This window comes from Ornithodoros turicata, chromosome 2 (assembly GCF_037126465.1).
Source record: "Ornithodoros turicata isolate Travis chromosome 2, ASM3712646v1, whole genome shotgun sequence".
Lineage (NCBI taxonomy): Eukaryota > Metazoa > Arthropoda > Arachnida > Ixodida > Argasidae > Ornithodoros > Ornithodoros turicata.
The window spans coordinates 32,896,521-32,909,319 of record NC_088202.1 but is presented as its reverse complement, the minus strand read 5'-3'; the positions used below and the strand labels follow the sequence as shown (position 1 = coordinate 32,909,319).

The window sequence follows — 12,799 nt, the reverse complement described above, 5'->3', positions numbered from 1 at the left end:
CATCGACTTCCGTGGCATGAGAAACAATTAAACAATTCATCACATCCAAAATCATCTTATCATATACTCTCTTGATAAGCTGTAATTCATCATAGCACACTTTCTCTGTAAGCTGTAATAAATCATGTCCAGAAATACGTTTTCACACGTACCCTCTTGGTAAGCTGCTATTCATCGCATAAAACACATAACATTTTGTTTCATACTTTCTTAGTAATCAGCTGCTTCTTAACACACGAATAGATATCATCATATATTGCCATGTCTGGACTCCAACCAATTCTGGAACCTCAAACGATTACAAAGCAACAGATTCTATTGGACTGTTGTGCTCATTGAACAATTTGTCAAGCTCTGCCTCTATGTCCTTATTTGTTCCTCTGAGTCCCTCCACAACTTTCTTGGCCCAATCAAAATATTCTTGCACCTTGCGTTCCGACCATCCTTCCGGGGTTGACGTATGCAGGTCGCGGAGAATGTACAATTTATCTGCAAGTTTTATGAGGCGTGCTTCATAGCTGCATTTTGAGGCATTCTCTATCTGCAGCTGCTTGCGCATCTGCTTTGTTTGCGTCTTGTCGTCGGTGACTTCAGCAAGGATGTCTCGAACTTTCTTGCCGAAGATCTTTTCAATCTCTTCAAAAGTAGTGTCGGTGTCTTCGACTATGTCATGGAGAACCGCTGCCTGTGTTGAGTAGCAAGAAGAACATCCATACAATAAGAAAAACTACCCATGAGAATTAGAAAAGGTGGCTGGCGAGTGCTCATGCTCGGTGTTGCTATGACTTGGTGACAAACGAAGAAAGCGGGTTGGCATACAACATTTTACATAGAATTTATAAACTTTCTAACTGAGCTACAGGAACTTTTGTGCACAAGGATATTGCTCAGCCTTTTAGAGAATTTTGGCAGAACACGTGTGCTCCACCATTAATTGTTTGCACATGTCTGCATGACATATAAGGGCGAACCTTTCTTTCTGTAATGTTCTGAGAGCAGCATTGTTAACTCCTATGATCAGAAGGTGGCAACATGACATCGGGAACTGGACATTACAGAATGTGGTCAACCAAAATATACCTACATTTGTGCACTTAACCTGTTCCCAGCTAACCCAACGAACTTCCGGAGGCACGCGACGGCGATTTCTGCGACAAAACCAGCAGCAACAACAACAACAAAAAAGAACAAAGATCGTGGTAACAGACTATACAAAACCGCAAAAACTTTGCTCTTCGCGCATTTCCAATGGGACATGACGTAGTAGTGGATGACGCAATTAAACACACCGCAGAGATGCCACCGGTGCGAGAACCGAAATGAAGTCCCATATTGATGCTCATTTCTGTTATTTCATTGTTTGCACCCGTTAGCACCGCTAACGTTGCCTGCACAGAACTCTGCGGAGACCGCCAAGCCGACATCGGTATATCCAATTCGAACTGCACGGAGAGCAAAGTTCGTGTGGCTATTGTTTTGTTACGCAGAGTTTGGCGACTACCATATTTTTGTTGGTCGTGATCGCATAAGTAGGTTGTCGTGTAGCTCGTTCTGTCGGAAGTTCGTCCTGTTTACCGGCAACAGGTTACGTATGCAAACGTGGGTATACTTCTGCATAAATCCTGAGATGCAGAGCTGATAAATAAGCTGATAAGCTGAGCTTTCTGCATAAATCCTCAATCCTGAGATGCAGAGCTGTCTTTCGCTTTCGTAGGCTTTAGGCATAGAGACACATTACATCACACGGTGCTATACAAAAATACCATTATTTCGTTCACTGGCTCCATGCAAATACACAGTGATTGAGAATGCGTGTATACAAGGCTGCCTGCCTACAACTGAGGTCCCACATTTTTAGGATCTGTCAGAGAAAATGCGGAGACGTTACTTACCAGCAAAAGAAAAAAGAAACGGAACAAGGACTAGAGGATGTCGATGGCTATTCTGTTCAACATATTTCGATATTCAACCGTGCTGACGCGATGTTTGAGGGGCATTACACCAGTTTAGCGATTGTACATTCCATTACATCTGTTGAGGTAGTCTTCCAATTAAACTAAACAAACGTTTACCTTTAGGGGAAAGATGTCAGAGACAATGCTGAATACATAGCATTAGGAATGTGTGCAGGCAAATACAGCAAAGATTGTCTTCTGGCAACCTAATCAGCGCCTCAAAGAGGATCTATTCAAATTTGATTTGTCAAAAATAATCCCTTCAAAGGCTCTCACAATACATGAAACCCTACGCCATGGAAGTATGCAGAGAGAAAAGCTTTGGGTTAAGGGTCTGTGATAGTTCGAACAGAAGACTGTTCTCTTACAGGACAAGAACAGTCTACGGTTCAAAGTATTGGCTGGTCGTAACATAATTGTTTTCCTTCTACACTGAACCTATAGAATTCCTTTCTGACACACAACCAAGGAATGCGAGAAGTCAAGGAAAGCGTGTTCGTCACAGATATGCGTTATGAATGAACGCGAAGAGGAGATCAAGGACAGAAAACCACACGGAGGCGGCGTTCAACTACAACTAGAATTTATGATAAGTCACCCTGACCGAGGCCCCTTCCCAGTTCGCTCTTTCGGAAACTGACCTCGTTGGGAAGGACGAATTGCGACCAGTGTCTCACGTTGTTATCAGTTTTCTCAACGTGAAAGGACTCTGCGAGCTGCGTTTATATGCACCGGTATGTCGACTGAAAGGCCCAGTGGACTGATCGTCGTGGCCGAATGGCGAGGTTTTACATGGCAATCGGCTGAGACCCCCAAGGACGCAGAACACTCCACTGAAGCTTAAGGGAAGATGATGGATAAGTTGCATGCGTCGGAGCTACCTCATCCTAGGCTGTGTCAACCTCTCCTAAAAGTCGATATACACTGCTTTCAATGCAATTCAAAATCAATGCAATTCAGAAATCGACTTCTCTCAGTCAGTCGACTTTTACCGCCTTCATTAAAACGCGCCTAATGACTGTGATGTCGTCCGATGACCACTGTTTCGTTGAAAATAGGTTTGCAGTTGGAACAAGAGTTAATGTGCTTTTTGACGGGCAAGTCAGAGTTCAACTTGACCGTAGCTGACGGTCATCAAGACATTGACCGGTTTGTCTAATCTACTGTTTCAAGCATGAGAGTGGAATGGAGTACATCACATTGCGGGCGCGGGGGGGGATCCGGACAAAATGTCCCCGGACAAAACGTCCCAGGACGAAATGTCCCCGGACAAATGGTCCCCAGAAGAAATGTCCCCGGACAAAACGTCCCTGAAAATGTCCCCGGACAAAATGTCCCCAGATGCCGTCCGGTTGCACAGCCGTTGGTACCTCAAATGTGACAAATGTTTTTCATGCTATCATGTGCAGGGTTGATTGATTTAAATCAGCCAGATTTAAATAACCGATTTTAATCGCGATTTAAGTCATGAATATTAATCAAGATTTAAATCACCTCCCTTATGTTATGTTTGAATTCGAATAGTAACATAAAACTGGAGACGCTGGGGAAGATGAGAGAGAGCCTGGAAATGAACCACAGCCTGAAATATATTATACTTCAGTGACTTTTAGCGCAAACAGCGTCACGTGACCCCTTCAGTGGCTCTCCGGCACACTGGCAAACAATTTGGTTACACATGGCGGGTGGTCATTCTACGAGCGTAGAACTTTTCCAGTTATTTCTTTTTCCTATTACTATTCGGTTTAATTCATAATATATAGTTTTCAAATAGATATCCATTTGCATTAGCTAGTAACTGTTAGCCGCACTGTTAGAAGTCTAGACGCCCTTCTTTGTATTTGCTCAAAAAGTGATTTCGCTACTACGAGGTGGCACACGGAAGCCATGAGGTGAAGATCTGTCTTAGAAGACAAAAATCAACTCCGTGATTTAGTCAATATTCATCATATTTAAATGAAAAAATCTGAATAATTTGATTTTTTAATCACGATTTTTTACAACCCTGATCATGTGTTGGTTGCGCATCCTATAGGCCGTCAGGGCAATTTGACTTCTTATTTACGACGTACTGCTCTACGTGCGGTTGGGCCCATGTAGTTAAAGCTCCCTCTAAAGCCAGTCTGGGGACTCAAGCAATGAAGCATATGTCAAAAGTAGGAGCTTACCAGTTATTGCGACAATGAGTACGGAACTGAACTAACCAAAGCATTTATTTACAATTACTTACATTGCTAAACGAATCTCTCCAAAGTGGGGATGCTGGTCTAGGGACCCATACAATGGAGCATCTCTCAAAAGTAGGACCTTAGCAATTATTTACATTATTTACAGTTATTTACAATACCGAACGTCTCGGATTACTTCAGCTTGCGATCTAGAAGGCGGATCGTCCGGGCAACACCTCGTAGAAATTCTTCAATGGTTTTTTCATTGTTGACGTACTGGCTGCAAAGGTTCCGCAGCCGTGCTTGCAGCTCCACGGTTGCTGGTTTCAGTGACGGCAGCTGGGGACATTTTGTCCGGGGCCTTTTCGGGGGACATTTTGTCCGGGGACATTTTGTCCGGGGACGTTTCATCCGGGGACATTTTGTCCGGGGACATTCTGTCCTACACCCGCGCGGGGGACTCAAGGGTGTCTATGTTTCGTCGTGCAACAGGAACACTTTCTTCGGTTTGCTGACACACGGCATCATTTTGGGAAATTTTGGAGGGGCACTTCAAGAGCACCTTGCAATGTTGGGGAGCCTCCTTTTTCAACTGACGTCCGATCATGTGTGTGTACGAAACCACAATTTTCTCTGGTGTTCTTTTTGATTGGTTTGGTAGAGGAGGACGTAGAAGAAGGCGGCAAGCAGCTCTTTGAATCATATCGTGTGGATATCCAGCAGCCAATAGACGAGAGACCTGGAAATCGATGCTTGAGAAAGCAAAGCGAGCAGTACTTAACAAGTGATGAATACGCACTCGTCAACGGGACATTTTCCCGAACGTTGCTGACATGACCAGCATATGTGATCCGCATTTGAATGTCAAGAAACTGCAGTGATCCAGAAGGAGATTCTTTCTCAGTGAACTGAAGCCCCAGGCTGTGTTGTTTGAAGGTCGAAATAATTTTTGGCCTCCTGATACTCCTGCCATTAATGGTGAGATAGTCATCGCATGATGATCTGTTCATGAAACTACTTTAGGGAAGCCGGAACACTTCTACGCTCAGCAAGGAAGTAGATTTCACTGTGGACTGGGGTTAGGCAGGAACCAATGCGGACTCCAGCTTTTTGGGAAGCATTTTGCCGTTGAAGCTAATCAGAAGGGAGTCCAGGTACCATAAAGTCCGGCACACCGACAACCCACGCTGATTTTGAAACTTGACTGGTCCATTTTCGTGAATTATTTCCTCCATTCTTTCCATTAGAAGCTTCATATTGAGAGAGAAGTACAGATCCCACCACATCGAGAGAGAAAATTTGGAAGCTTGAGCAATGCAGACGCACCAACCGTTGCACACAGGCTTCTGATTTATTAATTTTTTTTTTTTTTAGTTTGGAAGGGCTAATCAAGCGGAAGACATGCTTAGGTGAGATAGAAGAAACAGTACTAGCTGATTTTGCCAAGTTGACCTCTTGGACATAATCCACCCGAAGAGAAGGCCAGCTCTGTGAGTTTTTGCTCTCAAGAATATTGAGGGAAGACACTCCAGAGTTTTCTTGGTTCTATCCGCTATCTGGTGTAATCCATGGTCAAAACGATTTGGACATGCGCGTCGGTCGCTTGTTGACTCCTGCTCTTATTTTACTTTCTCAAGCGTCGCGCTCCAGGTCAGTCGTCTATTGGCTGCTGTATATCCACCAGACTCCATTGAATGTTGTGCTTGCCGCGTAATTCTACGCCGCCCCCCCCAAAAACAAAACAAAACACACACACACACACACACACACACACACACAGAAGAATGGTTGAATAGGAGGCTTCCCAACACTGCTCCTTGAAGTTATCTCAGATGGTGCCATGTGTGAGCAAGCCAAAGAAAGTTTTCCCATCATGCACGGCGTAACATATACACTCTTCAGTTTCTGCACCCCTCTCTCATGTCTGAAACAGTACATTGGACAAACCAGCCAATGTCTTATTGACAGTCTGCATCGAGCTAAATTAAACTCCGAGGCTTGCCCCTCATCAACTCTTGTTCCAACTTCAAACATATTTTCAACCAAACAGTGGTCGTCGGACGACGTCAGAGACGCTGTGGAAGGAATGTCATTGAGCCCTTTCACATTGAGAAGACTCTAGAGCGCGGACAAATATGCACGTAAAACTTCTGAAATATGCATGCACTAAACTGTGCACTATAAAAATATTCGAAGTATGCAGTGGAAACACTGAATATATTTAATGTTTTTCATCGTTTGAAGGTCACAGGTGGTCATAAGGCTGCCTTCGATCAGGGGCACACAACAAAGTCATCTTAGGCTACAGATATATGCAACTGAAGGCTTTGCTTTCGTCACTGCACCGTAGGTCAGATTACAGTGCGAACGCCTTCTGTCTTGGCAGAGACAATAACGGTAAAGAATGCGTGCGAACGCGAAGGTACGGCCTCATCGACAATTGCACGCAGAGCAAACGCCCTAGATGCAAGGCGAGGGCGCGAGCCTTCATCCCCACTCTATGAACATTTGTAGGTAGTATTTGGCGCAGTGGATCCGTCAGTGTGGTTGCTGAATACAACGTCCCACTCAAACGTCGGTAATATTCAATGTCGACCGAAATTTTCGCGAAATATCCCATGAAGAACAAGAAGGCACTCACATCTTGCCGCAAATATGGCAAAATATGCATTATGTATACATTTTCATGCGAAAAATGCAATAACGTGCAAAAGATGCATTTACCCTTCGGTATATTCGGCATGCATGCGGTTGAATACCATAGAACCCTTCTAATCGGTCCCAAAGAAAGACCAAACGCGTTTTTTAAACCAGATACGAAACCATGTCCAGATGAAAACACGCATTTAGATGGAAAACAGCCCTCTACTGATAACAATGTAAGCCACCGGTCGCTAATACTCCTCCAGAACGAGGTCAATTTTCTAAAGAACGGACTGGGGTCTGGGGAGTGGCCTCTTGCAGGGTGACCTGTAATAAATGTTAGTTGGTTGTGAACGCTGACTCCCTGTAGTTGTCTGCTCTTCTCGTGTTCGCGTTCATCCATAATGAATGAAGACGTACTTTGCTTCGGAATCCGGAGAAAATGTGTGCTGTCGTTGTGGTACTAAGGTATTGAAGGTCGTTGTGGTACGAAGGTACCAGGATGAACTCACCTGCAACGTTGTGATGTCAAAAATCTTGCCTTCTGCCGTCAGTATTCGTGCGACTCCTGTAGATGAAAAATTGTGCACCAAATTAATGATGGAACCAATAAACCTTATCACACAATATATTCAATAGCAATACTCTGCACGCGTCTCCTAATGACATTGCGGAGTAAAGAATTTGCCCGTGTTACGCCTTCGTCATTTAGGTTATTTTGGGGAACTTTCATGATCCCGATCAGCACAGAAGATTATTTGGTCCTGGGTACATGTGGGTGTGTAGAGGAGTGGATGGCGCAACAACATGACTAATTATACGTCGCGCATTACACTGTTAGCTGCTGAGTTACCTGTCTGTGGTAAATTTTTTCCACACTTCAAATTTATTTACACGATTTTGAGCACGCTTTTTAACGATTATGAGATACATCATCCTTGTGGTTCAAGATCAAGACAGGCAAACATACTTCACTGTTTTCGGAGGTGGCCAATAGAAATATGCATCATCTGGACAAAAACAAACATGGTTAAGCAACCCGATAACGCTTCACTGAGTGTTTTGGCTGGAACAACAACTACTTTCGTGGTGATGATTAGGGTGTTTCACCGCCAGAGGCAATATCCTAAGTCATTGCTCAAGATAATTTGGTTCATGGAGCGACGCAGCGAGGACCAAAACCATACGGTGTCCAAAAATTTTAGTAGTGTTCACAAAGCGTTGGTGGATGGGATTTGACCATGGACCAAGCAATTTTCACATAGCGAGCCGGCGGGAGTCTAGCTGATATAGAGCTACGTCCTTAGCTACGAAACTAAGCAGGTTTGGGCATACCAACTGCGCCATTCCATAAAAGTCACTTTCGGTGCGCTGTCGAATTTTCTTTAGGAGGGGCTGACGCCGAGCTGTTTTCTCTTTCATTCGGAGTTCTTCAGCTTCCGCCTGAACCTGCCGGCATTCTGTCATTCTTGAGACTCCAAGGCAACGACGACGGCCATGAGCAAACAGGCTCCCAAGGGTAACATTAAGGATGTGGAAATTCTGTGGAGGACTGGAAGTCTTTAAATCACCGTTGCCCTAACCAATGCTTTGTGAACTGCGAGAACGGAGCACTGATCACAGACACATCCAGTTCACGAATGAGATGTTGAATAGCGGAAATCCAGCGCTGAGCATTGAGGACTTTAATGTTGCGAGTCCACCGAAGATTACAGTTCATGACCACGTCCAGGATGAGATGGAAACGTACAGGCTCAGTCTTTTGGCACCGACCCACAAATGGAAATATGTCGTTACCTTGCGTGTGAACGGGAGTTCGAGACAACTCTCGGCCCAACGGTCCATCCCAACTTCTGTGAGGTACTTGACGATAGTTAAAGCCAGCTGCAAGAGCGCTAAAGGGAAGTCGTGATTTTCCTTCTGCCCAAAGGTCAACGTTTTGTTGGACATGTCTACCTGTTTTGTTGGACATGTCTACCTGTTTTGTTGGACATGTCTACCATCATACCCGTTGTTTAAAACCTCGATAAGAGCTTGTTTTGTGCACTCCACCGGCCTCAGTGGATAGCTTTTTAAGGCCTCCTCCTCTGAACTCAAGGTTTTGGGTTCAAACCTAGCCGAGGACAACAGCAACTTCGTGGCATGGTGCAAGTTGCCTTCCGCGAGGGACATTTAATACGGCGTGCTGTGTGGATATTACAGCGACCAGTATAAAACGCTCAGGTGGGCAAAGCTAATCGATGGACAGCCTCTGGTGACATGCTCCAACATCAATATATCATACACGTTGCAACATACTTGTCCGCAATATTGAGTCGCTATGTGCAGGAATACCCCACCGGCAGTCTACAAAAACTGTGGGCTGAAGTTGAGCCTGGCAGCTAGGAGCACGCCGTCAGCACTGTTTGTAGTACGTCAAAGAGTATTCAACATACGACCCCCATCCGCGTCCACCTTTTGTGGTGGCCGAAGTTCCCGCAGGGCAGTGGTTCCTAAACTGCAGGTCATGACCCCAGGGGGTCACGAAGCAGCATAGGAACTTGAAAAAGGGACATCAATAGTTTCTGTTGAATTTCGGGCAGGGTTGGCAGGAACGTACACGCTCTTGAGTATTAAAGTCATGAGGATCTTTCGTCTCTTTGCCACGACATACTTGTGCGAACTCTGCTTACTGCGGAGGCGCCGATGGCAACAAAGTACAAGCATCAGCTCAATATCGTGCCGGAACAGAGCGTTTGTTTGTCCAAACTCCACCCTCGTTTTGACAAACTATGCTCTAACAAACAAGCTCACTTTAGGAGCAGTTTCACCGCACTGAACTTCACCACACAGCGCGCTCCTAACCAACCACCATTCCGAATGATATGATTCTGTGTCCTGATTTGTTCAAAACAGGGGGAGGTGCCTATTTGGGACACGCATATTGTGTCCCAGATAGGCGCCTCCTCCCATTTTCAACAAATAAAGGCACAGAATGATATCATTCGGAATGATGGCTGACTATATAGGAGAGTGCTAATGTGCTTAAGTGGTGTTTTAACAGCGTAATGTTGATTCACACGATGCAATTTTAGTGGGGCGCAACCAAATTGCGTAGCTAGGTTGCCCCGTCCCGCGTGAGCGGGTCTCGCAAAAGGTTGCTGGAGTTGTAGCCAACGAGACAGAGAGGGAATGAAGTGCGCAACCGCCGTGGCGAGGCTCCAAGCTTTGATGCCCAATAGGCGATCTTCTCCTTTCTCCCTTGCACTCCTTCTCTCAAGGCAAAAACGAACGAAGAGGACCAATCGAACGCGAGTGCGCAACGCAAGTTTGGTTGAAGTGGCCATGGAACATGCACGCTCGAGCCAGTGCGACTTTTTCTGCATGCAAACAATCAGCTGAGTTCGTTATAAAGCGGGTTCCTTATCAGACAGCGCCAACACGGGGTGCTGACACATGACGTTTCAGATTCCGCTATCTTTTCGGCCTGAATGATTTCTCTGGTGGTCTTGTTTGTACATCTCGCTATCACACTGTTTGGTTATGTGACTATCATTGTATCTCTTCAGTAGGCTTGGGAAAAATTGTTGGCGGCATTACGGAACCGATAAAAGCCACGGAATTTCGAAGCGCAAGCGCGCAAAGACCCTCGCTGCGAGAGATTAAAGGGACTATCGCATCCGTCCCGGTTGATTCTGAAACTGTAGTACCGTTTTACTCCGCATTCATCACTGATAATAACGCCGAAAACTCGACGCGAATTGGTGGCGTTGTTCCTGTGCAGTTTGATATAAAACTTGGCAAGAGCAGACGACGCATTCCGGGATTCTCTCTCTTGAAACATCACCCGGACGAGGCGAATCACTGCGCGCCCTTTGCCGCGGAGGAGACCAATCATAGGACGGCCGGAGGGATATTGGTAGCCTTGGCGACCGACCGACAAGCGGGCGGGCGAGCCGGAACGCTAGGGGACGGGCGTCTTCTCTGTGATCTGCTCGCGGAATGTTGTTTCTGGTTAACGTCGAACGTGTTCATGCAGCCAGGAGCGTAACACCGTGTTTCACGTAGCATGGCTACATCAGGACTCACACTGGTAAGCGAAATTCAGCGTATTTACAGAGGACTTTTCACTTAGTATATTGCGATGCGAACGCCAAGCAGACGACCTCGGAGACAATCGCCTGCGCTGCGCTCCCATTCGAGTGCCTGGCTTACGTCATCAACGTGTTGGTTGCAGATGGAATGCAAACCTTTAAGACTTGTTTATTTAATATGTAAGCTGTTTTCGGAAGTAAAATTTGGTCAAATTGACTCTGAAGCGGTGACGAACATTTCCCTATCGGTATCATACATACGTTCCCGGATGCGATAGTCCCTTTAATGTCCGCCACTTGCAAACAAGGCAAGGGGCGGTCAACATGGCGCCATCCAGGGTGGCTTCAAATATGGCTGCCGGTATATCTCTCTATTACCCCCTCTATCTCGTTCGTTGCAGCACGGATCGGCCCACGATTGATCCTTCTCGCAACCTTCAGGCGCAACCTGTCAATCACTTGGCGAGGAGCCAAGTGATTGACATCCACTCCGACATCCACTCGCAATGGCTGGTTGTCGTGGCGTCACTCCCGCCACGTAAATTCTGCAGCCCAGCCGACTTAGGTTATGAAGGCGACTCTAGCAGCATGAATCTTCCCCGGCGTTCCATATAAAATATTTCACAAGAATGTGTTCTTGAATGCGTCCTTACAAACTGCCAACCGCAGTTACAGTTCTCGCTCTCGTGCGATTGGACGAAGGTGATGATGAAATTTTGTTCGCGCAATCTCACGAGTTTGTTCAACAGTACGATGCGGCGAGTTGCTCTCCGTGATAAAGGAGCCTGCTCTCTGCAACTTAAATTGCTCCTCCTAAAGCCAGCCCAGGACGCATACAAACCCCTGTTCCCCACTCCTGTCTCCATCTGTCCACATCTGTACGCCGCTCATAGCCACAGTTGCTTCGCGGCGCTAACATGGAATAAAAAAAATGCAGGAAAAACTCAGTCGGGGCTGGAGACCAATCACGCGGTGATTGTCAGCCCCGTTTACTAGACAGCGAAGTTACAGCATGGTGGGAAAGAGCAGGTGTGCGACCACATGCTTACCCAAGACTGTAATCACAGGGCTCCGATAATAATCATGTACTCACCAATGGGATGGTTTATGTACGGCGTTCCTTCTTTATCCTTCCTACGTTGATTTCTGTGTCTTATAGCAGCAAAGTCAACTGCTTCTACTAGTAGCGCACACTGATTCTGAGAGCTCTCCATACCTTGTTAAATTTTGATACTCGAATAGGCAAAACCAGCACGCTCAGAAAATGTCAGCACACTCAGAAATCGAATTTTGTCGTGTTCTTGTCACCGACGGTCTTCTTCTTCTTCCTCTTTCGTCAGACTTTACAACGGTTTTACGGACATTTCGTCGTTATTTGCTTCATCATTTTTTTTTTTCATTTCACAATTTCGTTTCAGAAAAATTAAGTATGGCGTCAACAACAGCTGCCTCCGCAAAAGGTAACCGTTTGCTTGAATACGACAACAATTCCCATACCCAGACAAGTCGATCCCATGGAAGTTCCCAGGAGGTCTTCAGTGGGGTACTCGAACATCGCGTGGTAGGGGCGCTGCTGGGAAAATGACGTCCTGCGGATACCGCATTGTCACCTACAGAACATCCCAGGGCAATCCCGATTGAAAATGCGTAATGCGTGATGGGACGAGGTGCTCAGACAGGTTAAAATTTTAATTATTCGTTTATTTCTGATTCTGACATTAATTAAAGCCATAAAAAGCACTATAGGGTGATTTATTTCCCCGCATCATATACAGGGTGGGTGCTCTAAAAGGTCAGTCACATTTTCGTGCCTGATGTGTTGCTTCCTTGACCAATACCTCCTTGACGCACAGACTTCTCATTTCAATCAGATTTGAATGTAGTTATTGCAGGAACAACAGTTGAACGTGTCGACACTATTAAATACCTTGGTGTAATTTTGGACTCCCACATACACCGG

At 45.7% G+C, this 12,799-nt stretch overlaps 1 protein-coding gene across 1 annotated transcript; it reads right to left on the bottom strand.

Moving 5' to 3' along the window:
* Window positions 1-240: 240 nt before the first annotated feature.
* LOC135383324 (guanosine-3',5'-bis(diphosphate) 3'-pyrophosphohydrolase MESH1-like) lies at window positions 241-12,161 on the bottom strand. The gene is made up of 3 exons (XM_064612835.1): window positions 11,933-12,161; window positions 7,279-7,334; window positions 241-685 (listed from the first exon to the last, which is right to left on the bottom strand). The coding sequence occupies exons 1-3, from the start codon at window positions 12,051-12,053 to the stop codon at window positions 299-301; spliced, it is 564 nt and encodes a 187-aa protein (XP_064468905.1). The 5' UTR covers window positions 12,054-12,161; the 3' UTR covers window positions 241-298.
* Window positions 12,162-12,799: the final 638 nt, after the last annotated feature.